The sequence below is a fragment of the Petaurus breviceps genome, unplaced genomic scaffold, assembly GCF_028583685.1.
Source record: "Petaurus breviceps papuanus isolate PSGF00001 unplaced genomic scaffold, PetGlider_PUasm1.0 91133, whole genome shotgun sequence".
Classification (NCBI taxonomy): domain Eukaryota; kingdom Metazoa; phylum Chordata; class Mammalia; order Diprotodontia; family Petauridae; genus Petaurus; species Petaurus breviceps.
The window spans coordinates 93,894,925-93,922,302 of NW_027187419.1; the positions used below are offsets into that span (position 1 = coordinate 93,894,925).

The 27,378-nt window shown below is 34.1% G+C and overlaps 1 protein-coding gene across 1 annotated transcript in view; it reads right to left on the reverse strand.

Annotated features, from left to right (window-relative positions):
* LOC138155524 (sodium channel protein type 9 subunit alpha) overlaps nucleotides 1-27,378 on the reverse strand; it is a 206,599-nt gene that overhangs the window by 91,157 nt on the left and 88,064 nt on the right. The window contains exons 2-7 of the mRNA XM_069080802.1: nucleotides 15,888-16,195; nucleotides 9,538-9,656; nucleotides 9,072-9,161; nucleotides 8,324-8,452; nucleotides 5,984-6,075; nucleotides 4,805-5,017 (exon numbers count right to left, since the gene is read on the reverse strand). Of these exons, the coding sequence (XP_068936903.1) occupies nucleotides 4,805-5,017; nucleotides 5,984-6,075; nucleotides 8,324-8,452; nucleotides 9,072-9,161; nucleotides 9,538-9,656; nucleotides 15,888-16,145 (901 nt within the window). The 5' untranslated portion in view covers nucleotides 16,146-16,195. The remainder of the gene's footprint in view (nucleotides 1-4,804; nucleotides 5,018-5,983; nucleotides 6,076-8,323; nucleotides 8,453-9,071; nucleotides 9,162-9,537; nucleotides 9,657-15,887; nucleotides 16,196-27,378) is intronic.

The window sequence follows — 27,378 nt, forward strand, 5'->3', positions numbered from 1 at the left end:
CATGTGTCAAATGCATGACTTAGACCCAGGTCTTATCTGGCCTTAAGGTCACCAGTATTCTACACTGCCTCATTTATAGATGCAGAAATAGTTATACTTATAGACAAAGATATGTAAACTCTATTTCCTAGGAAGGATATGATCATTTCTTTCACAGTAGGCTAAACAATTTTAATTTCTTAAGCAATGAGGGGTTGTTGAAAACTTTCTAGCAAGAGAAATGATATGAGCTTTACTACAGATGACTAATAAAGCTTAATCTTATTTCTTCCAAATATATTTAATTAGGCCCAAGTCCCCTGTTTAGTTTAATCTTAAAAGGAATGAAACTGCAAATGTGGAATACTAGGCATCTACAAACCAGGTAGTTAGGAGGCAAGGTGCAAATTCACACTGCTTATTTCCATCAGCTATAACCAGTGACCATATTTTACATAATTACAATTTCAAGGAGTGTGAATTTAAGTTGCAATTCAGGATTAACTGGACCATAAATATTCTAGGATGAGAAAAAATAATTGCTGATCACTAGCAGAAACATCTATCACTGAAATAAAGCTTCTTGATTAAACACAAAAATGATGAACCAAAGAAATAAGAGTAATTAAGATTGGTTGGAATATTTCATAATAATTCCTAAACAATATAGTCATTAAAATATCATTTATCATTGGTACTATGAGAATTTTAATGAATTTTTAAAAGTTTAACTGCAGGATTTCTTTTCAGTGAAAAAAAGAGAAGAGTTAGATACTGCAAAGTGATCTATTAATAGACAAAAAAACAATCAATCCCTTTGAAAGTGCATCACATCTTTCTGGCCTTAATATTTAAGGCATAAAATAAATGAGGATTTAGTACATCTCTTTCATCCTCACAGTAAATGGCAGACTGTGACTTGAATACTTATACAAATATAAATTTATTTTAAATGCACTTTACGACTCTGTGGGTCCATAAAATTAACTATTACGTTTGTGGAAATGAAAGTGACAATGGATTATGCAATGTAAATTCAAAATTAATTTAGTGGCAGCCAAAGATATGCCACAAATTCTATCAAATATTCCTGCACAAAAATATGTCAAACCTAAAGTATCAATGAAATAAATCAGTGGGGAATGACTAAAATTGGGCAAATCAAGATTACTAGAGAAGCACCATTCCTAAGTAAGAAACATTTTGCTCTATTTTGGAAAAATCACTGTCAAAATCATTCTTCTATGATGCCCCATTTTCTAGTTTGGATTCAGTAAGAAAATCACAATTAAAAATCAACCATTTAACCATTATTATTTAAAAAGTCAAGAACCAACATGAGGAAAATTAGTAGATGGAAAAATTAAGAGAGAACTTTCTCAGAGGAAATAACAGAATCAGAAATATAGAGGGAAAAGTAACTGTCTTACACATTATGTTTCTAATATAGAAAAGCAATCAAATGTTAATTGAAGATATGATTAAAGTGTCAATGGATTATATTAAGTAATGTTTCTCAAGTGAAAACAACAAGTTTATCTTAAACAACTGTACTGTAACCAAGAATATTTGCTTTCAAGTCAAGAAAATACACACATATGTAATATATATATGCAATATAATGAATATATGTTTTCTGTATATACATATATGTTCATTTTCACAATGCCTTTTGCCCTTATCTATCATTTTTTATGCTCCCTTTAATTTCTAGTAATCATAGATCTAGTGGAAATACAAAAATGTTATTGTCAGGCTTTAAATTATTTAAGTATTCCTACCTGTTCATTATGGTAAATGGGTTATATGGATTCATTTTGGTATGGTTAAAGAGCACTACAGTAAGAGTTCTCTGGTTATTCTCAGTATTAAATCAATGTTCCTACAAGTCATGATTAAATCCTGACTCAGTAACTTAATCTGTGACATTCAGTAAATCACTTTAACCTCTTTATGTCTCAGTTCTTCATCTGTAAGATTCATTACCTTCTAGATATAAATACATACATACATACATACATATAAATCTAGGATCATATGATATCAGTAACTAGAACACAGGACAGTCAGTTGGCACAGTGAATAGACTTCTAGATGGTACAATGGATAGAGATATGGACCTGGAGTTAAGAAATGCATCTTCCTGAGTTCAAAACTGGCCTCAGACACTTACTAGTTGTGTGATCTTGGGCAAATCACTTAGCCCTGTTTACTTCAATTTCCTCAGATAACTGGAGAAGGAAATGGCAAATCACTTCAGTATTTCTGCCAAGAATACTCCAAATGGGGTCACAGAAAATAAGACATGATTGAAAATGACAGCACAACAACTAGAACACAGGATGAAGTCCACATTTTGTAGATTTTTTCCTCTTTTCAAAAGCTAACCAGTTCATACTGGAAACATAGCTGGGATTGACATTAGCATCATGCTAGAACCATATAGTTTTTCGGTTTTCTTAAATATTCTCAATAAATGCGAATTTTATAAATTTAGTTATTTTGTTAATGGTATTTTTCCTTCTTGTTTACTTGTTTTGTTTTTGTTTATGTCACCATTCAAACTACTAGGTGATTAGTAAAGCATGATTGCTATGAAAGGTAAACTTATCACTGGTAATAATAGGTGAATACATTTTGGGCGTGTTGGGTATCTGAGAAAAAGAACAGAAAATAAAAGAAAAAATGACAAAATCTGATGAGTTTTTAAATGGAGTACCATCCTATGGGTGATATATTGAATACTGTTCAAAGGTGAACCTCTGTTCTAACAGTGCTTGGCTTTTATAGACCAGGAATTCAAAATTGTTTTCTTTTTGGGGAATACAGAACTTATTTGAATAAAATATATCTTTACCTGACAGGTTCTCAAATCAAAAAATATCTTGAATATTAAGGAAGTGAATCAAGGAATTATTCATTTTAGCAGTTTTAAATGAGTGCTTCAAGGACAAATTAGAGACCACCTGATTCTAGTCCTCTCATTTTATAGATGAGGAGATGAGGTCTATGGAGGTTAAGTAATTTGTGCAAAGTCACATAGTGAGTAATTCTGTTCCTTTTATTCCCATCATGCTACCCACATCTCAAGTTGGACTCTGTTTTTCTTTTTACTATTCTCTGACCTACCCTGCCTTTCTTAAACTTCCCTCCATCTGTTCACCTCCATATATTTGTTGTATTCAGTGTATATCTGCATCATGCTCTTTGTCTAAATGTGTCTGTCTGTTCAATCTTTTTGTTTGTTTGTTTCAAATGAAAATAGGGTTCATGGTATGATTTTTCTCTATGACCCTTCCTTCATATTTGCATATCCCTTATGTTGTGTCTCTATCATGTGAGACAGTGAGTTCTCTCCCTTTCTCCTCATTTCCTCCTCAGGATAATCCCTTATAACGTTCTGCCTTCTAAGGAATCAAAATACAAATAAATAATAAGATAGATAGGCAGACAGACAGACAGACAGACAGACAGACAGACAGACAGACAGACAGACAGATAGATAGATAGATAGATAGATAGACAGACAGACAGATGATGATTAAAACAAATCCACCTCTGGCCCTCTACTGCTATCTAATTTTCTCTACAGATAACAAGATTTTGAGAAGACTTTTGTTTCTTCTCCACTATTAGCATATAAATAATTTTCCCCCAAATAATTCCTTCCAATTGATCAAATATGTATAACCTTTTATGTCTCTCTTGACTCCCAAATTTTCATTCAAAAGTTTCTACTCAATTTTGGTCTGTACATCTGGAATACTTAGAAATCATCTATTTCATTAAATGTATATTTATCCCCTATAGGATTACATTCAATTTTGTCTGAGAGACTATTCTTGATTGTAGGCCTATATTTTTTGCCTTTGCACATATCATATTCTCCAAACTCTAATCCTTTATAATGATGACTGCCAAGTCTTGTGGGATCTCGACTGTAACTGTTTGGTACTTGATTTTGGTTCTGGGGGCTTTTCTCTCATCAGCATTCTGAAATCGCCCTTTGTATATACAAATTCCATTCTTAAAAGACCAAATCACCTATCTGATGATGCAATTGAAATTATAGGGTCATAGTCTTTGAGCTAGAAGGGCCCTTCAAGGATGTCTAGTGAAACCCTCTCATTTTATAGAGGATAATATGAAATAGAGTCTCAGGAACTTGCTCAAGATAACATATCTAATGGTGGAGGGGAGTGTTGAAGAAGGAAAGAAGATAAGGGAAAGAAAAGAGAGAAGGGAAAATATTACACAGTGTATACTATGTGCCAGGCACTGTGCTAATTGTCTTTTTTTTAAACAAATATTATGGCATTTGGAACTCAAAATAATCCTTAGATACAGGGGGGTATTGCTACCCATTTTTTACAACTGAAGAAACTGATGGAATCAGAGGTTAAGTGAGCTGCCCAAGGTCACACTACTTGTTAAATATCTGAGGTCAAATTTGAGTTTGGGTCTTTCTGATTCTTGGCTCTGTGCTCTATCTCATGTGACACCAGCTGCCTCTCAAATATTGTAATAATGAGAAGAAGGAAAAGAAGTGGAAGGAGGGAGAAGGAGGAAAGCAGGAGGAAGAAGGGGAACAAGAGGAGACATTCCAAAGGTCGGATTTGAAATCAAGTTCTCTTCTTTCAGAGCCAGTGTTCTATCTACTGCACTACACTGCCTTGAAGAGCTTTATCATCAAACATACAAAGGAAGAAAAACAGATGAGTAGACTGAACTAGCAGTTTTGACTGTGCTATAAATTCATCATTTCCACATTTCCCACAAGACAACATGCTTTGAGTCTTATTTCAATAACAGCAACACTTCTTACTTTTATAATTTTCTTCTTCACAAAGAATATTGATGTTTTCTAGTGTTATATTTTCATCCTCAAGAGGCCATCTCACGCACTTATGCCTCAGGTTGCCCATGAACAATTGTAGCCCAATGAGAGCAAACACACTGAGGCAAAACAGGGTCAAGATCATGACATCAGAAAGCTTCTTCACTGATTGGATCAGGGCCCCCACGATAGTCTTCAATCCTGGAAACAGAGGCATTCATGATAGTACAACCAAATATCCTACCATAACTTTAGAAATCCACTCTCTCACAAGTTGTGGGAGACATGCAGTATTTATTCCCTTATCAGTGAAGCCATCTTGTTTATATGAGTAGTTCAGGTAGATGAACGTGTAGCTCAATATTTTTGTTTATATGTTAACTGTGAGGGCTAGATTACACATGGGGTAAGACAGTCCCAAATGCTTGTTCATGCTTCATCACAAAATGAGATAAAGAAAAACCATCACATTGTCAATGCTTTTCAAACAAACTGACTCCCTTTAATTGTACAGTAATGATTCAGTAATAAAGATGCTTACTTGTAACATGTAATGAATAACATGTACATGCTCAGTTAAGAAGCTGTTTGTAGAGAAAAAGCATCTTGATGAAACGGTCATGCAATACCTCAGGCTAATATTGGGCCATATTTTTTATTTCCTATTTCTACTAAGAGCTAAAGTATGAAAACTAATTGAAATTTTCAATCCTGCATGTTCATTAAAGGGAAAAATTTTGGAAGGAAAGAAAATTTCAAATGGAGATGCAAGCCAAAGGGCTGCATACCTTCTGCAAAACTCATGCAATAATTGATTAAACTCAAAGGCTGATTTTGACTCTCAAGCCAGTGCACTGAAAAGTATTTTTATTAAAAATCTGTAGCTATTTGATTCCTGAGTTTAGATATTATAAGTCGTGATATCAAAATCAGCGTCGGTGTTTAATCTCACTCTCACCTGGAATGACTGAAATTGTTTTCAACGCTCGGAGAACTCTGAATGTTCTCAACGCTGAGACGTTGCCCAGATCCACAAACTCTGTCACATATCTGTATAGGGGAGTTCACACACAAACACAATGACAACACACTCATACACACACACAAAAAAACAACCCACAGTTGGAGATATGAAGGGCCTAATGCTTCACGCCAATCACTCCTTACCTGGGATTACAGAAATAGTTTTCAAAGCTCTCAAGACTCTGAAAGTTCGAAGAGCTGAAACATTGCCTAGGTTTACAAATTCTGTTAAAAACCTGTAGAATTAAACCAGAGTTATTCAGAATTTAGACAATTTATGTTACTTACCATGCCTTTTATCAGGACCTTTTTATGTTTTTGAAATTCATTAAAAAAAAAACTCAGTAATATTTTACATGAAGCAGAGATGGTGTTTCTTTCATTTATTACCAAGGGAATTGATTTTAATAGAGAGAAAATGAACATATAACTATTCATGCATCATGTACCACATAAAATTTATTGACTAGGGATAATTATAAGCCTCAAAGAGCTAACAAGATGACAACTTAATTTGCTTGAAAAATATTTTTATTTGCAAAACTATAACATATAAAAACTAGGATATCCTCTTTTATAGCCATTCCTGTGCTGAATAGAGGTGAAGAAAGTTAATTTTCAGTATTTGAATATTAGTGTATTTTAAGACATAGTAATTATGAGGGTTTGATCAAAAAGAGAAAAGTCTCAACACAGAACACTCAGAATATACTACCATTTAAAATAACAATAAAGAACATCTTAAAACACTTTCATTGGAAATGAAAGCAGAAAGATTATTAAAAAAGGAATGTGCGTATGGATATACAGACTGTCCCAAAATTTTTCCATTAGTTCAATTTAAGCTGTATATATCTATGCATATGTGCATATGTGTATTAATATTTAGATGGAGCACCTTATTGTATATTTATTCATATACAGAGTGTTCCAAAAGTCTAGTGCAAATTTAGCTATTAAAGCATGCACCCATATATGCATATACATATATACATATACATATATGTGCAGCAGGCATGTGCACACAAAATGTTTATACTGATAACATGCATATGCTCACATATCCACACATATGAAAATGTATAGTATATATACATTGTGTAAATACAAATATCACATAGCATAATTTCATGTATCATGCATATATACACCTATTATATGTATGACACATATTATATAATATGGAAAAGTATTATATGTTATTGCACACATATAACATATATAACATGTTTGCATGGATATGCACAAACCTATGCGCAATGACCGGTTTATATGCAGCGTGTACACATGCATGCTGCATGTATGTACATATATGAAAATTAATGTATACATATATGCACACTTTAATAGTTCAAAACTGCACTGAGAATTTTAAAACACCCTGTATATAGATACATACATACATTCCTGTTAAATATGCTTTATATTTTTATTTCCAAATAAAACAATACATTAAGATCTTTTCTTGTCATTTTATTATGTATATATGCAGGAATGTGATGGAGCCAGCTCAAAGCAGTTTGCAAGAGTCAAATGTTAAATTTTCCGTGCCAGCATTTACACCTTGGAAATTGGCAAATACTGAAAATCAGGGATTGTTTGTTGTTTTGTCAATTGTCTAGAACTCTAGACTTAAGAGAGTGATGGAAAGAATGTTAAAACTTAAAAGTGTGTCCTGAACAAATTTCACCCCCTGGAGAGCCAGTTGTTAAGCCCTGTTAAGCACCAATTATGTGGCAGACACTACACTAGAGATTGGGGATATTGGGGACAAAAAGAAACACTAGTTGACTCCAAGTTGCTAACATTCTATAGAAGAATACACACAGCATAATTACAGGGTAATTATTTTGAGAGGGATAACACTAGTAGCTGAGGGAGCCAAAACCTATATAAATACACCATATACATATTCACATACATATTTGTACACACATGTATTTTAAATTGCACATATGTGATACATGCTATATACACATATACAGAGTGAAAATGAGAAAGACAAAGACAGAGATTAGGGCTAAAGCTCACACCAGTTGCTACTGATGCCTCTCCTCCCCTAAAAAAACCTTATACCATTTATTTATGTGCATGAATCCCCCTAGGAATGTAAGCTCCTTGTGCTTACAGCTACATAACTTTTACACACACACACACACACACACACACGTGAGCACACACACACACACACACACACTTCAAATGCCTTATATGTTGAATATTTTTCTTCTGAATTTTTATGCAGTTGTTGTTACCCAAACAATGTGCTTAGTGAATTTTTCAGTGGATTGATTTTCCAGTTTTGGATATAAACTTACATAATGTATATAATTAACGTATGCATTATTCTTTTAGATATGAAAAATGGATAATTCATAGCTCCTACTTTTCTTTACAATTAAGTTCTGAGAGTTAAATACAAATAACTTGGAGATCTTTGGTTGATATACATGTAATTTCAAAATAAAAAGTGATGATACTTACGCAAAACAAATGACAATGAAGTCAAGCCAGTTCCAGGGATCACGAAGGAAAGTAAATGGCCCTATACAGAATCCTCTTGCAAGGATTTTTACCAGTGATTCAAAAGTATATATTCCCGTGAAAGTATACCTGAGGGCAAGTATCCAAAACAGCATTACAACCCCAAGCATCATAACATCTATCATCAAAGGAGCTGGAAGTGGTGTGAATCTATATAAATAAACCACTTCCCTAGAGTAGTAACCTAAAACTCATTACATTCTATGAGATCAATGTAGTGTCTATCTTTTCTGTTAAAAAGGACCACAGCCAAAGATGGGCAATCTATTGAATATACTGTTAGTTTCTCAAAAATCCGTAATTTCACTGGTGCGGCTATTCCCATCACCACTGGAGGCCGTAAACTTCTCTATAACTTAGTACATTGTTTTAGAGAGTTATAGACAAAAAAAATGTATCACCCTATGACCAAATTGATGATGAGTCTCTTTGCACCTAACCAGGTTGCTACTTGTTTCACAGGACCACAAACTTAAATCTATGAAGTACTCTCTTAATAGTTCAGTGATATCCATAATAATTCTCATTTCTCAAAGGTGAAAAGAAGTATAACAATTATAATACTATGACATAAGGAGAGATAAACACCAAGGCACTGACTTCCCCAAAGGGACAAAGAACATTCTAATTCAGAACAAACTAAGGAATATTCAGCATTTAAAATGTGCAATTTTGGGGGCAAACTTACTCAACATTCTTTGTCCAGTCTGGAGGGTTACTCATCGTCATAAATATACAATTAGTCAGGATAGTACACATGATAAGCATGCTGAATAAGGTAGGTCAGAATCAAGGAATGTAGAATAATAAGCCACGTTAGATACATTATATGCATTCAATGAAGACAATTGTTTAAGTAATGAAAATTTAAAACCTCTGATAATATATTTTTCCTACAAAGATCCTCTTTCCCCATCTTACACAGTTGTGTATTTGCAATGCCAAATATTTTCACAGTCTCTAAATATTGATGTACACTATATGTCAATGCATATCCAAAAAATATTGAATTCAATCAAGTTGAAAAATGAAAACAAGTGATTCTTTCAAAGTGGAAAAGCACCATTTGAAGACTGAAAGAGAATTCTATTCATTCAGCATAAATTTGTTTTTATAAGAAACACTCTAAAAATAAAATCACTGGAAAAGGATATGAATGAACCAAAATCTTAATAGAAATTCTTCTAATCAGGTTGAAAGGTGTTAAAATATACAAGGCTGGGGTGGCACTGAATCGGAAAATTGTTTTTCCTTTATTCAATACTATGAATGTCTGTGGGAAAAAACAAATATGATGTGAGATTGAAAATTAAAATTTTAAATTAATTACATTGCTTTTATTTATTCATGACAATCTGTTTCAATCATTGACAGTCTCTCAAACTATGGGTAATATAGATTAAGGAATATTGGATGAATACCAGGTATCACACCAACAATAATAACTGACATTTTTATAGTGCTTTAAAGTTTGCAAAATAGTTTGTCTACATTATTTCACTTCATTAGCTAGTTTTGTTACTTTGAACAAGTCCCCTTTTCTCTATAGATTCTAGTTCCCATATCTATAAAATGAAGGGATTGAACAAAATAATAATTAAGGGGAACTTCCATCTGTATTCTGATTCCTTTGACTGATATTGATGGATATTCCCTTAAAATTCAAAAAAAATATAATGACTTGTGGTTAAAAAGATTATATTAAATTTATCATGCAACTTTCTTCTCTGCTGGTATGATACATTCAGATAAATCAACTAGATTTGCACCATATACTTGTTTTTGCTTTTGTTTTTTTTTGGAGGGGGAAGGCAGGGCGATTGGGGTTAAGTGACTTGCCCCAGATCACGTGGCTAGCAAGTATTAAGTGTCTGAGGCTGGATTTGAACTCAGGTCCTCCTGACTCCATGGACAGTGTTCTATTCACTGCGTCACCTAACTGCCCCACCATCTACTTATTAATGGGCCAGAAGAGAGAGCTGTACTTTTCAAGGAAAAATATATGCTGAATTATCATGAAAATTAACATTAAGTAAAATCAAGATGCAATGGCATGTTTCTATTCTTAGTACAAATTATGGGAAGAAAATGTTCTTCCTTATTTGAAAAAACTAATCAGATATAAGATTCTAAGTATCACTGAAAGCACAACACATTAAATTAATGCTTAATGAAAAAATGACTGCATTACATATACTATTAGAGAATAACTATTTGAAAAACCAATAAGAACTTTCTATATGGCCATATTAACAATAAAAATAATTTTTCTTTTTACTGATATCCCCAAATCTAACATCTACATAAAATTAAAATTTCATAGACTTATGGAATTTTAGGACTGTGATGTTTGGATCACCTAGTCCAGACACCTTATTTTTCAGATGAAGAAAATGAGAGATTAAATTTCTTAACCAACTTTATATGGTTAGTTGTTTTAAGAGAAAATTAAATAATAATAATTGGACAGAAAGTAGTATTAACATACTGATGAAAATAATGTAATGTGATAAAATAATGAACAATAAATGTAATATTTGCAATAAAAATATTTATGCTTAACCTCTTCTCTAAGAAACTATGTTCCCACTACACAATCTCTGAAGTCATTTAGAATGGTGTAAGGGTACAGAGTTATCATTTTAAAATGTTCATCTTTTGGTTATTTTCTTCCCCTTTCTTCACCAGCCTTCTCTTGTTTCCAATTTGGTGAGAATGAGAAAGAGCATACTGGGAAAGGTGTTTGGGATAGACTCACATAGTGTCACATCATGAAGGGACATTTGAAGTCACCTGGTCTGATTCTCTCTTGATAAAAGGGATTCAGTCTGTTTCCCAGAGAACAGAAAATTTTCCCTAAGTAATCATCCTTACTATTGGTCTCACTTCAGGTACTACTTCTGCCTTTAAATCTTCCCTGATCCTACTTTCTTCCAGTTTTTAGCACTCATTTCTTCATCAAACTGGGGCAGCTAGGTGGTACAGTAGATAGAGTGTGGACCTGGAGTCAGGAAGAGTTATCTTCCTGAGTTCAAATCCAGCCTTAGACACTTAGCAGCTGTGTGACTCTGGGTAAGTCACTTAACCCTATTTCTTCATCGGTAAAATTAACTGGAGAAGGAAATGGCAAACCACTCCAATATCTCTGCCAAGAAAACCCCATATGGCATCACAGAAAGTTCGACACAACTGAAAAATTACTGAACTCCTCTTCAAATTCCAAAATATGTATATGTTTCTATGTGTACTATATCCTCCACTAGAATGTATGTTTCTTGAAGTCAAGGGATGTTTGATTTTTGTCTTTTTATGCCTGGCACCATAATAATGCTTTGTATGCAATAATTGCATAATAAATGTTTACTGGACTGCTGACAAAGCAAAAAAAAAAATCTGTAAATCCCTATCAGCAGATTACTTTCACTGTAACCAAATCAACATCTTTTCCCTCATGCTCCTTTCAATTTATTTCTTGGGTTATGGCAATTATAAAATGAGAATTAGCGGAGGTAAAAAATAGCTAACCCCAGCTTTAATGGACAAATCATTCAGAATATTTTCATTACCCTAAATTACCACCATCCTCTACAGTCAAACACAAGTATTTAGTAAGCAGCAAGCTTTCTCTATATTACAATTTCAATAGTGTGAGCTGTTTAGACTGGGTACAACAAATTATCATTATTGTTGTTGTTATTAACAATGATAATAAGTAGCAGAGTAGATAAAGTGCCAGGGCTGAAGTCAGGTGGTCTCAAACACTTATAAGCCTCGTGACCCTAGGCAAGTCACTTAACCCTGTTTGCCTCTGTTTCCTCATATGTAAAATGAGCTAGAGAAGGAAATGGCAAACTAGTATCTTTGCCAAGGAAACTCCAAATGGGTTGATGAAAAGTCAGATACAATTGAATCTACTGAACAATAACAACAGAAAAAAGTAGCATCTTCATCTTCACCATCATGATTATATCCTCTTGCTAGATCAGGGTTCTTGATCCAATTTTCTATTTTCGGTCTCCAGGAACTTCAGTTATGGTGTTACACTATTTTCTTTTTAATATCATAAGGAACTTTTCATACTCAAAAAGGTAAAGAACTTTACCTTCCTAATGTTTGTATGGACTATGAACCTAATGAAATTGGTTAAGATTACATTTCAATAACCCTGAATGATTTTATCTCATTATAAAAGAGTCATAATGTGAATCTATTAATCTCTACCATTTAACATATTATTCTATCAAGAGTGAAATCATTACATTTGCTAAAAGGGAACATATTGACATTTTCAGCTTCCCCACTGCTAAAATGCTTTCTAAATTTCAATATTTGTGCTTTTAAAAATGTCTTCAGGTCTTTCTATGATGTACAGATTTCCTTTCTTAATAATGTGCTAGGTTTATGCTTTCTTTTAAGTTAAATTATCATCTTATGACCTGTCATCTATTTGGTTTCTCTTTTCCCCCTACAAATATTGTGGTTATGTTTGTACTGCCATCAAACATTTATTCTGCATGCTGAAACACACATTTGGGACAGAAAAATCTAATTTATAGATTTTTAGTGCTTGGCTACCAGAATCCAATACTTATCCTCTTCAAAATCCCCTAGAAAATTTCTTTATAATCACTAGACAAGAAAAATCATATATCCTCTGGTAGGTTATTTGGGGGGTGACAATCAACATAGTCGCACATGTTATTCTAATTTGGATGGAAAATGGAAAACTTGTAAAGAATATAAATTCATTATCCTTAATCAAATTGTAAATGATACTATATTTTCCTTCTTTCATTTCATAACAAAGATTTTCCTTTTTAAACAGACCTTAAAAGTTCATGGATATAGAGAGTTCTGGTATGGAAAATCCTCTACTCAGGTTGCCTCTTAACTTTTCTTCAATTAAAATAATCTTGGAGATTCTAACATCATTTAATAGACAAACTGTAACTAAACATTAAGTAGATTAAATACAAGAGTATAGCTAAACCATTAGATATATGCTTAAATTTAACCTCTAATCATTTTAGAAATTCTTGGTATTTATAGTTTTTGTTTTACCTTGCATATTTTTCTTCCTGCTCTGTTTAAAATGCTTTCCTAAGGTCTAGTCTATGGAATTCTGCATCATTAACAATAAGGTAAACAATAAGGTAAAAAATATCACTCTCCTCTTTTCTCTAGAAAAGGGATGCATGCAGCACAAATTCTATGGCATATATTTTTTTAAGTGATAGGCTGAATTTTGCAAGTCTCTTTGAAAATATTTTCACACTATACTCTTAACCATCCTCCTCCTCCTCATAATAGCTAATTTTGTCTACTTTCAGCTTTGCAAAGTGCTTTACAAATATCTCATTTGATCCTCAAAATAAATCTGTGAGGCAGACTCTTATTAACCACATTTAAAGATTGGGAAACTGAGGCAGACAGAACTTAACTAATTTAAGCTTCTTGAGGGCAGGAATTGTTTTCTGCTTTCCTGTATATCACCGAGTGCTAAGCAGAGTGCTTGACACATACAAAGTACTATAAAATACTTATATACTATATAATAATACTATATATACTATGATAACTGCCATTGATATAATAATAAATGTTTATTAATTGATTAGTATAAACAATCAGATTAAAAAAAGAAAAGGCAAAGAACATACCATTTTGGCCAACTCACTATGAATCTATCCTAATGTCTAGATATTGAGTGTTCTGCTCTTCCTGACTGGTGCTTCCAGATCCAAGGTTCACACAGCTAGCAAGTATCTGAGACTGAATTTGAACATGGGTCTTCCTGACTCCTACTTAAGCACTCAATAGACTGCACTAGCTAGCTACTCCTACAAAACAACTGGCTCAGATGTCCTTTTAGTTTTAATCTGAGCTCTTATTTCTTTCTCCACAGTGCCTCTCCTCTATGTCCCCTTCCATTCACACAATCACTAACCTAATTCAGCTCTCATCAGCTCTCAGTTGCGTTCCCTTCTTGAAGTCTTTATGTACTCAAATCCATCTTCCAACATAGTTTCCAAAGTGGTTTTCCTAAAATAGGTCAAGATCTCCGTCCTCCATAAACTCCCTTACCTCTCTATATGATAAAATAAAACTATCTCTGGCATTTGAAGCTCTTCACAACCTTGACCTTCTCCGTATACCCAGAATTTTTATGCAATACTCTCTAGAGAACACTCTGATCAAACCATGTTGTTTATTTGGGGCTCCTCACACATTATGTTCCATCTCCCACCTTGATGCTTTTTTACTATCTCTCATGACTGGAATGCTCTCTCTCCTCAACTCCACCTTATAGAATTGCTAGCTTCCTCTAAGACTGAGTTCTAACATGACCCTTTGCAAAAAAGATCTTTCTATTCCCTCATCCTCTAAAATTACATTGTTTCTAACCTGCAGCTTATATATACCTATTTGTGTCATGCTGTCTCTTCCATTAGAATGTAAGCTTCTTGAGGGCAAGAACTGTTTCTGCTTTCCTGTATATACCCAAGTGCTAAGCACAGTACTTACATTAAAAATATTATAATATACTTATATACTATATTATAATACTATATATACTATAATAAATACTTATTGATTGATTAGTATAAACAATCAGATTAAAAAAAGAAAAGGCAAACAATATACCATTTTGGCCAATTCACTATGAGTTCATCATAATATCTAGATATTGTGTTTCTGTTCTTCCTGACTGGTGCTCCCAGATGCCACATTGGTTTCTCTCCTGTGTCCCATTTTCATAAGGGTTGATTCTCAATTAGCCAGCAGTAGAAAGCAATCTGAAAGTAATTCCTATTTTTGATAATGGCTTAAGGTACTTACTAGGGTCATCTGTATTTTAATAGGGAACTACTGAAAACAGAGGAATAATAAACATACTAAAGGATTAATTTATAATAATTGGATTGCAGACCCTGTGAATAATATGTGAGATATTTAGGTACAATATATATCCTTGCTTCTTGGATTCCTTGAAATTTTAGTTAAATATCTACCTTCTACAAGGAGCCTTTGTTGGTCTTTAATCTAAGTGCCTTCCTTCTACAGTCATCTCCAACTTAACCTATATATTTTCTGCATATTATTAATCCATTTGCCTATGAGTTACTTGGCACTAGGAACCATTTTTTTGCCTTTCTTTGTATTCCTAGAACTTAATATGGTGCCTGACACACAGTAGGTACTAAATAAATGCTTACTTGATGACTGACTGAATGAGGTGATGGTCCCTACTCAGAGCCCCAACTCATTACTGATTTTTACTATTCCTCTTCATCTTAGTTCTGAATGGAACTTAGCAGGCCTATTATTCCTCTCTCGCAAATACTCATTAATAAATTATTGCATTTACAATGAAGATTCATACCATTGATATAAACTCCTCCCACCTTTATGTTCATCAAATTCCCTTATCTTAATTTAAAATTTCTTCTTGTAGGGAAAGTGAGACCAAAACATTATCTTTTAGGTTATGGGAAATGCTCACTTTTTTATCCATGTAGTATGGGTCCATATCTTCCAAGGGCTCTGACACCATTCCTGGAGGAATGTCTCCATAAATAAATGGAAGCTGTTTGCCAGCTTCCAAGTCACTGCTTGGCTTGGGGCCTTCTTCTTCCTCATCTGTTTTCTCCTCCTTAGGTTCCTTAGATTTTCCTTCAGTAATGCGTCGTTCAATGAGTGCAAGAGACTGTTTGGTGAAGTAGACGAAGCTCTCAGGTCCTGGGGGAGGCAACATTGCCATCTTTTCATCCTGTAAATGTCAGTTCCCTTTCTTTTCTTTATATAAGAGGCCTGCATGAAATAGGGTGGGGGGAGAACAGAAAATATTTTCAAAAATAATATTTTAATTATAACCAAAAAGTAGCACTTTTTCTGAAATATGAAGTACTATATATATATAACTAGGATTAAGAGCTTCAAGTGAATTCCCCAAGCAAACTTGATTTTTGAAGCTGAAAATTTAAATCAAATCAATCCAAAGACCACACATTATTATGGTTTGTGATTATTTGCCTCTAGATCAGGAGATTGTAACCTCTGTGAACTATTAAAAATGATATTTCAGTCTAATTTATTTACTTTATACTCCCTCAAACTTTTGATCTTGAATATATTTTTATTACTATATCTCCATTAACCCACTTTGCTAAACTTTAAACCTCTTGATGGCTTAACTATCAGTTCTTGGATTATACTATGCTATCATTTTAGGTGTACTTATAGATGTCTATAATTTACAGAGTAGAGTGGTTCATTCTGAGAATACTGTGAGCTGATGAACATAGAAGTCAGTTTTATAAGCTCCTAAATAAGCAAATTCTGGAAAACCAACTCTGTTAGATCTTGAACTCAACTGATGACTTAGAAATCTATTCACTTGCTTTTTGGGGGGGGGGGTCCTAGGTTCCTCTCCCCCCTTTCTTCTGTACCTTTCCCTTTCCCAACCCCCTTAACTGATTTGACATAGCTGCCAAACTAACAATTTGTATGCATAGATCTGGTAATACTATTCTTCTGTTAGAAATTCTGAACCAGATTTTTACAGTCAGACTAGTCAAGTTACATATCCTTATCTAGACATTGAAGCCCCCTTACCCTTCCCTCACATTCCCCCCTTCACATACTTTATTCTCCAACCAAAGGACTAGTCTCCCTCATATTACTCATACAAGTGTTCTATGCCCATTGATTGCTAGGGCATAGGACGTCAGAGAGTCACTTTGGGAAGTGGCTCAAGAATTGTACTCCAGAATAGTACTATTGTTGCTCTTGTCATACATAGTCACCATTTCTTAGTCCGTAGTTACATTCCATTCCTCAGATCTTAAGTACTTCACAGAGCGGCCCAATGCACAAGACTTTACTCAGGAACATTAACAGCTCAAGGGAACACAGATGCAGACACTCAGGGAAAGACACCCAGGTAACCAGACTCCCCAGAGCTGCCCTGCTCTGCCACTGCAAAGTTTCACCTGAATTTCTTGCTTTCTCCTCCCTTCCAAAACACATCATCCAACCACCATAATAGAATGAATCAACATACAAGTCAGTCTAAATATCTAGGCTCTTCATTCTTTGTATGTTCTGCCTAGAGACAACTTCAGAGTAAGAGAAGAGCTGATGCCCCCATTAGGTTAGTTAGTAGTAGCTTTTGATTTCTTGCTCTACAGATCAACTACCTTTCTGATTGTAGCTACACCTTGAGCTTTCTGAATGCTACATCTTTATTCATGCTGTTCCCTATACCTTAAACTCACTCCCTAGCTGAATTCCAAAAAAGTTACCCATTATTTCTATGGATAGGAGAAAATTTTATAATCAAAGAATAGAGAGGATCAAAGAAAAAAATTAATAAGTTTGATGATGTAAAATTATTATTCTTTTACACAAAGAAACCTAATAGGCTAAGATTAAAAGGGAAACTGAAAAAAAATTTATAGGAAATTTGTCTGATAAAGGTCTCATTTCCAAGATACATAAAGGGTCAATTCAAATTTATAAGAATAAGAGTCACTCCTCAACTGATAAATGGTTTAAGAAAAGACAGTTTTCAAGGGAAGAAGCCCAGTCTATTTATAGACATGGGGGGGAGGGGCAATGCTCCAAATCATTGCTAATTAGAGAAATGCAAACTAAAATAATCTGAGGTTCCATCTCACATCTATCAGAAAGCCAAAGATAACAAAAAAAGGAAAATGATACTTGTTGGAGGAGCTATGGGAAAAACAGGCACATTGAAGCACTGTTTATAGACTTGTGAATGAGTGTAATCATTCTTAAAAGCAATTTGGAATTATACACAAGTTGCCAAACAGAACGTGCCCTTTGACCTAGAGATACTATTACTACACCTATGCCCAGAAGAGATCAAAGAAAGATGAAATGGTCCTTTATGTATAAAAAGTATTTATAACAGCCCTTTTAGTGGTGCCCCCAAAGTGGAAATTAAAGTGATGACACTTCCTATACATAATGTTAAAATTTAGTATTTTAAAATTACTACGTATTTAAGTCTCCTCTTGAAATTACTTTGTATTTACTTATCTGTGTATATATGTATATCCATAATAAATGTAAGCTCCTTAAGTAAAAGAACTTAATACTTTTTTGTCTCTGAATTCTCATTTTCTACTAAAGAATAGATGTTCAACAAATGCTTGTTGAATTCAATTACTGTATTATCCTGCCAATACCTACTCTGACCAGAAATGGAATTTAAGGAGCAAGTTATCAAAGACATCATTTATAGGACAAGAATTAAGAAAACCAATTCCTGTATCTTTGGCAAGAAAACCCTAAATGGGATTATGAAGAATGAGGCAAGATCAAAATGGCTGAACAGCAACAGGAATATAAGACTATTGAGAAACTGGAGGCCACAAAAACCACGGCCATCATTTGCAGCCAAATAATGGCTGCTGAGGCTAACCCATAGAGCTTTGGTGCCATTTGGCTCTCAGCCTGAACTCTGAAGATGAGGAAACTGGAGTATTTTATTGAATAATGTAGAAAGTCACGAAACCTCTAGATAGGTGGAAGAGTTAGGCTAATTTGAAAGTAGTCACTTCTCTGATAAATCTTATGATAACACACTTGTGAAAAGTGTTCATTTTTTGAGAGGTTATATCTGATTATCTTTTGTGCTCTAGTCCAAAAGAATAAATGGCTTGATTTCAGACAAAGTAGGAACCGAAGGTATCGTAGGGACCAGTGGGATGGGATCAGAGTATCACAATATAGTCCCTTAAAGTGCACTGTTACAGTCTCTTTTTCCTTCAATACCAGTCTATAATTCACCATTGGGTAATCCTTTCCCTCACTTTCTTATCCCAAATCAACATACCACTTGTTCTTGATCCTTAATGGCAAGGATCATTCAATCAATAAATATAGATTGAATAATCATTAAAAGGGTTTTTATCTGTCATGTCAGGAGAAAGAGAGAACTTCTAGGAATAGAAAGAAACTCCATGGAATAAAGTGAGGTAGGAGAAAAGAAGACAAAAGAAAAGACACAGGAGAAGAGAGATTTGGGTGGTATTCAGTATTATGTCTTACCTGTCTAAAATGAATTGTTACATATTTAATACAATTGTGTAAATATTTATATTTATAATAGGTACACTTTAATATTTATGATTATCTACTATATAATCTAGATATTATATAATATAAAGTATATTTTATATGATATATAACACATTTATATAATATAATTTTATATTGATTTTATATTAAATATGAAATTTAAATTAAATAAAATTTCTACTTGAATTTTGCATTAAAATAGGAATGTGGATAAGTGTAAAGAACATGGTAATGGACTCTTACCTCTTCTTCTCTCCCCCAGCTTCTCTCCCATTCACACTCTCTCCCTTCATCACCGTTCCTACTGCTCCAATCTAGGACAAGTCCTCACTAGTATTCATGTGTATGATTGTGATAATCACTAAAATCTTCTGACCTATACTTTCTTTCCTTGAAGTAACTGTCAGACCCATCTTCCTTATACATAGATCTGGTCGTGTTACATCTCTACTTAAAAATTTCAGTGACTCCCTATTACATAAAAAAAATAAGGGGCTGTGGTCTAACCTCATTTGTCTGGCATTTATAGCATTCTGGTATTACCAGCTTCATCCTCCAGTCTTACCTTTTTTATCTTATTATTTTAGACACTCCACACTGTATGCCAATATATTAAAAATGACAATGCTACTTAAATTAATTTACAATTCCAATGCCATGCCAATCAGACTATCAAAGGAATATTTTATAGAAACAGAAAAAATAGTAGCAAAAATCATATGGAGGAACAAAAAATCAAGAAGCTCAAGGGAAATCATGAAAAAACTGGGAAGGAAAGAGAGTCTGTTAGTAACAGATCTAAAACTATATTACAAAGCAGGAATGATTTAAATGATTTTGTGTTAGGTACACAGTATAAAGAAGTAAAACACACAGAGTAGCAAAGTCTTGGATAAATCCCAAGATTCCAGAAACTGGGCAACGGGGTCACTATTTGGAGAAAAAAAAAATGCTGGGAAGGCTGTACAACAGGAAAATAAGCTCCAAATGGATATGCAATCTAGATATAAAAAGTCACATTATAAACAAATTAGAGGAGCAGAGGAGAAAATATCTTTTGGATCTATGGATAGAGGGATAATTCGTGATTAAACAAGTGACAGTGAGGATCAAACAAGATGAAATTGAGTTTTGATTATGTAAAGTTAACAGTTGTTTTGAACTAATGTAATGTGGCAAAAATTACAAGTGAAATCATTAACTAGAAAAAATCTTAGCAATAAAGGTCTCTCTTCAAGGTATATGAGGGGTTGATTAAGAATAACAGTCATTTCCCAATTGATAAATGTTCTAAGGATATGAGCAGGTAGTTCTCAAAGCAAAGAATCTAGGTATCTATATGTAAATGAGAAAAAAAATGCTTCATTTCACTAATGGAGAAACTCCAATTAAATTCATTTTAAGGCTCCATTTCACACATATCAGAATGTAAAATTGACAAAATAGGAAAATGACAAATGTTGGAGACATTGTGGGAAAACAGGTACACTGATGCACAATTGTTGGAGCTGTGATTTGGTCTAACCATTCTGGAAAGCAATTTGGAACTGTCCTGAGAAAGTTATCAAGCTATGCATATCCTTTGACCCAGCAGCACCACTAGGCTGATATATCTAAGAAATCAAAAATTAAGATGAAAAGTATCTATATAAAATATTTACATCAGGTTTTTTTTGTGGTAACCAAGAATTGTAAATTATGGGAATGTCCTCCTATTGGGGAATGGCTAAACAAATTATGGTATATGAAAATAATGGAATATTATTATACCCTAAGAAGTTATAAAATACACAATTTTAGAAGAAATTAGGAAGACAATTATGGACTTACGCAGAATGAAGTGAGCAGAAATAGGAGAACAATTTATATCATAATAACATTTTATAGAAAATCAGAAAGACTTTAAAATTCTAATCAACATAACTATAAACCATAAATACGAAAGAATGAAGATGAATTATTCCAATTACCTTCTTACAGAGATATTATAAACTTAAAATCAGACATATATTTTTGCACATGGCTAGTGTAAAAATTTTCTTTGTTATACTAGGAAGTTATGTAATACAGGCCTTTGGTTTTTTTTTTTTTATTTTATCCATTTTTAAAAACTTCCTCTGTAGGGGGAATAATAGGAGGGACAAATTAATTTTAAAATACTTGTTACTCAAAAAGTAAAAATAAAAGAATATTTAAAACTAGAATGTAAACTCCTTGAGGTCAGCTAGGGCGGCATAATAGATAGAACACCAAATCTGAAGTCAGGAAGACTCATCTGCCTGAGTTAAAATCTGGCCTCAGACGCTTACTGTGTCACCCTGGGAAAGTCACTTAGCCCTGTTTGCCTCAGTTTCTCATCTGTAAAATGATCTGAAGAAGGAAATGACAAACCACTCCAGTATCTCTGCCAGGAAAACCACAAATGGGGTCATGAAGAGCCAGATATGACTGAAAAAAAAATGACTGAACAACAAAAAGTTCCTTAAATGCTGGGATTTTCTTGCTTGCTTATATTTGTATTCCCAGGGCTTACTTAGCACAATGCCTTAAATACATTAAGCACTTAATAAATGTTTTTTTTTAATTTATTCATCTCTCCTAACCTAGACATACTTTGCATTATAATTCCATAATATATGGGTCTTAGAAGTGGAGACCATAGGTCCCAAGGATAATATAATTAATGAATTTAATTGTAGGAAGATGAGTTATATCATGCTTTTTTCAAAAGAGGCAACCATACCTCACCTTCATTCACTATCCCCTAATACTCTTTCATTCACCCTCCTCCCATTAATATCCAAGCTCTCATTCTCCTACACTTTTTTTTATTTTTTGCTTTTTAGAGGGGGGAAGGTTGGGAAATTGGGGTTAAGTTACTAGGCCAAGGTCATATGGCTAGTAAGTGTTAAGTGTCTGAGTTCAGATTTGAACTCAGGTCCTCCTGACTCTAGGGTGTAGCAGCAAGCACCCCGACATACCTGTGTGGCTGCCAACACAGGTTCTTAGATCTGCTTTTCTAAAGGAAAGCAACTCAAAATGGGTTAACAATCTTGCTTTAGTCAATCTAACATATATAGTTTACCTAGTTCAGGGTGCAAAGTTCAGCACCCCAAACTTCAGGGTATACAGAGGTTACAAGCAGAAGTTACAAGAAAACAGAAAAACAGACAAACAACTGTCTTGACCATTACATCAATACCTAGTCAGTTACCAGAGAGGGAAGCATCAACATCTGGGTTTTTCAAAGACAAGGGGGGCGGGCCTCTCAACGGCTGCCCAGAGTCTCATCTGGTCAAATGACACAACACTTCTTAAAGGGAGCCCCAAAGCAAAGTTTCACATCAGCGATTATATAGCCTTTTCCTGGGTCAGAGAATGTAACAACCCTCTTGACCCACTGCCCAATCACAAAGCACCAAGGTGTGGGCGTTCCTGAAAAAACAAGCCTCCTGCCACAGGCTCCAGGTGCACTTAACCTAGGGGCAGGGAAGATCTTAAAAATTTACATTCATATAACACAGGGCCAGTGCTCAATTCACTGTGCCACCTAGCGCCCCCCCCCCCCATTCTCCTACTTCTGAAACAGTCATCAGCCCTTTACTGGAGTTGTAATTTAATCACAACCTAGGTACCCATAGCAGAAACCTCAGTTAAGTGCTACTAGGAAAATTTTGCCACTTCTAGTATTCTTGATCCCCTCCTTCCACTAATCATCTCACACCTATGAGAGGCTCCTTAGGGGACTGGCTTTTGTTAATATTTTTACCAAGAGAAAAAAAAGATTTTGTAAACCATTAATTCAAAGATATTTTTACAAAATTTAATCTTTCTCTTCTGTTTTCATTTCTACTTTTGTTTCATTATATATATATATATATATGTATGTTTTTATATATAAAATTTCAATACCATAGTATATTTGGGTTTATATGTACATAATTATAAATATGCCTGTTTTGGAGATATGCTCATAAAATTTTATTGATGGGGGAGCTATAAAAAATTTTGGAGATTATTGCTCTAATGCATTTAGCAGGGATTATCATGAGAAGGTAATCCCCCAGCTACAGATAGATGCCTTCCCCTTTGAGAGTGACTTTTCTACTCTGTTTATATATTTTATGTTTGAATGTCTACCTCATTAGACTGTATACTTTTTGAAGGTAGAGACTGTCTTTTTGCCTCTCTTTGCAGCCCTGTGTTTAGGTTAGTAACTAGTATTTCAGAAGCACTTAGTAAATATTTAGTGGCTTGATTAGCTATGCTTTTTGAGAAAGAATGGATGGCAATCTTCAACAATGCAAGGAATATCGATATTAATTAGCTCACAGATGTATTGATTTAAAATATTTATAATATTCCCTGTATAACTGAGGAAATATTCCAGAATTTTTCTTTCTTTGCCATCCATGCTTCTGTATACAAGACTGCAATTTCCATTAGAGCAAGGATAATGTCTCAAGTAAAGTTTGTATCTTCCCCAGTGGCCAGCACTGTGCACTGAAGCTAGTGAGAGATTCATAAATGTTTATTGAGAGGAATTTATTGAATTAATGGAGGATGGGGTCATTACACATGGGAACAAAAGCAAACATTGTCAACTTCGGCATTTTGTTCAAGGGCATCCCTGAGTATCAGGTCAACAATCTATATTATTGTATTCCTAAAGCTCAGCTAATTCAAGTTGAATAGGTTCCCCCCCCCCAAAAAAAAAACTGCTATAAAATGAAGATTTCTTTAAACAATAGAAAATCATTGTGGATGATTTTAGCAATATCCTAAAGTCATAGAGTGGCATATTTTACCAATATCCTCAATGCTGTTTTTAAAATTGTGTTCCTAAAGCATGGTTATAAATGGCCTCATATGATCTCTCATCTCTACACATTTTTCACCTAAATTTCTTGAAATTCACTAGATAATCTCTGTCAGATGTCTCCAAATTAAGACAAAATAGGTCCAATTATATAAAAGGGAATTTCCATGAAAACTGAGGTAACATATACTTTTATACATCTGAAGTAAAAAATCATTGTGGAGAAATAGTACATGGGTAGATGTTCTAAGGAAAACTGACTGTAGTTTGATAGTTCATTTTGTTCTTTGTTTTGTATTCTACCAATTAAGAAATAGTTTTTAAGAGAAAAGATTACATTTGACAAATAAAAACATAAGGAGAATAGAAGTCTAAGCCCCCAGAAGATAGAGTGGCTCCAAATGAGATTCTACCTAATTCCCAAGCAGTACAAAACACTAAAAGCAGTGAGTGGCGCCACTCTGTGACTGCATCAGACTTACCACCTGGGACAAAACAACCTAGGATATATGGTGAAGAAATGGCAATTTAGAGTCTATGTGATCTGATGCCCTCACACACAGTGAGGGAGAGAACTAAAGTACAATTCTTCTTTTAGGTTCATAATAGTGATTTCAAGGCTAAATATAAATAAATATAAATTGTGGGTCACACTAATGGGCTTTACTATGCAAGCAAGAGTACACAAAAGGGTTAAAGGTAACTGCTCCTCTAGCTTTCCCCTATTCCCACATCAATTAAAATAAAACATTAATTACATTTAGAACAAAATATTGACTTTCCCATCATGTCTCAGCACAATGACAAATACAAGTAATCCACTGCTACATGTTTTATAGGTTGGTTACAAACAAATTCAAAAAACCAACTCACATAGACACAGTATTTTAATAATTTAAAATACTTGAAGAGTGTACAAATTCAATTCTTCTTTAAAATAGTTTACTGTAATTTGACATCATTTGAATTAATGGACATAGCTATGATTTTTATATTAGATGTTTCTTCTTTGAACCTAAAACATTTTCATATAAAAAAGACTGAATAATTTATGAGTTCTCTTCTAACTCTAAAACTCAATAACTCTAAGATCTAAGTACTCAAAGTTTGTATGACATCATAATAAACCCTATAAAAGTGTGGAAATTATATGTTTTTTTCCCTTAAAAACATTGCACCTCATAAGGAGTACCTTCCTTACAGTGTTGTTGTGAAGCTCTAATGAGATAATTTATGCTAGGTATTTTACAAACTCAAGAACATATTGTAACTATCAGCTAATGATAAAGAGATGATTATAATGTAATTTATTTGAAGTTAATGACTTGAATTCAAGCAATTAACAAGTTAACATTTCAATTAATAACTGCCCATTGTGTTCCAGACACTATGCCAGATGTTAGGGAAACAAAGATAGAAAGAAACTATTTCTGCTTTCAACGAGTTTCTGTTCCATTTGAGGGCAACAGTATCTTATAACATACTGTTTTTGGGGGGGGGAGAATGAGGGACTTTGCCCTAGGATACAAACATTCAATATTTAATTTTTTCCTAATTAACATGTCAAGATAATTTTTAACGTTCATTTTTGATAAGATTTTGAGTTCCATTTTTTCCCCCATTTCTCCCTCCCTCCCCCTCTTCCTAAAATGGTAGGCAATTCGATAAAGGTTATGCATGTGCTATCATGTAAAACATATTTCCATATTAATCACAGTTGTGAAATAGGAAATAGATTAAAAGGGAAAAGACTATGAAAAAGAATAAAGTAAGTGAAAAAAGCATGCTTTGAACTTCATGAAGAGTTCATCAGTTCTTTATCTGGATGTGGATAGCATATTTCCTTCTTGTGTCCTTTGTACCTGTCCTGGTTGGATCACTGTGTTGCTGAGAAGAGCTGAGTCATTCATAGTTAATCATCACACAATGTTGCTTCCACTGTGTACAATATTTTCCTGGTTCTGCTTATTTCATTTTGCATCACTTTGTACAAATCTTTCCAGGTTTTTCTGAAATCTGCCTGTTCATCATTTCCTATCATGAGAAACAACTCATTTGGATCCCTACTCTATTCCAATCAGTATTAGTGGACCAGTCTACATAAATCATATAGGGACTGATTGGTTCTTATAGTCAGCCTTAAACTTCAATGCAATGCTCACTACTTGTTTGCCATGTTATGAGGCTCACTTGCAAAAACCACAGTAATGCTAAGAAAAGATATCTTCATTCTGTTTTGCTCAAATTCCATTACCATACCAAACATAGGTGGTGGCATGGTATGGAAAGTCCCTTCTGATATGTTCTTGGAGCATATGAGTATCTTACACCATTTCTTCCTTTCTAACCTAAGGAGGAGTCCATCTATCTTGTGACTGCCTAGTCAGTAGAGATATTCCTTGCCTCACCCAACTAGTGACCCTGCAGGCACACTATTTTTGATTATTTTAGCTTATGCATCTGTAGAAGCAAGCACCCAGCCAGGGTGGCTGCCAATACAGGTTCTTGGATCTGCTTTGTTAAAGGAAAGCAACTCAAAATGGGTTAACAAGCTTACTTTAATCAGTCAAACATATATCATTTCCCTAGTTCAGGGGAAAAAGGTCAGCACCCTGAACTTCAGAATATACAGACAGAATTATCAAGACAGAGAAACAGATCAAGTAGACAGTTTCCAAACTGTCCAACCATTACATCCACACCAAATCAACATCTGGGTTTTTCAAAGCCAGGGGGGCTCTCAACAATGGCTTCCCAGAGTCTCATCTGATCAAATCACAGAACACTTCTCAAAGTGAGCCCCAAAGCAAAGCCTCAAATCAGGGTTTATATAGCATTCTCCTGGCTCAGAGAATGTAACAACGTTCTGGACCCACTGGCCAATCAAGAAGTATCTACTGAAAAACAAGCCTCCCACCCCAGGCTCCAGGTGCACTTTAGCCTAGGGGCAGGGAAGATCTTTAAATTTGCATTCCCATTACAGCATCATATGTCAAACAATGGATTTATTCTATAATAGAATAGAGTCACTTTAGAATGTCCAGATATCAAACTCTATAAATATAAA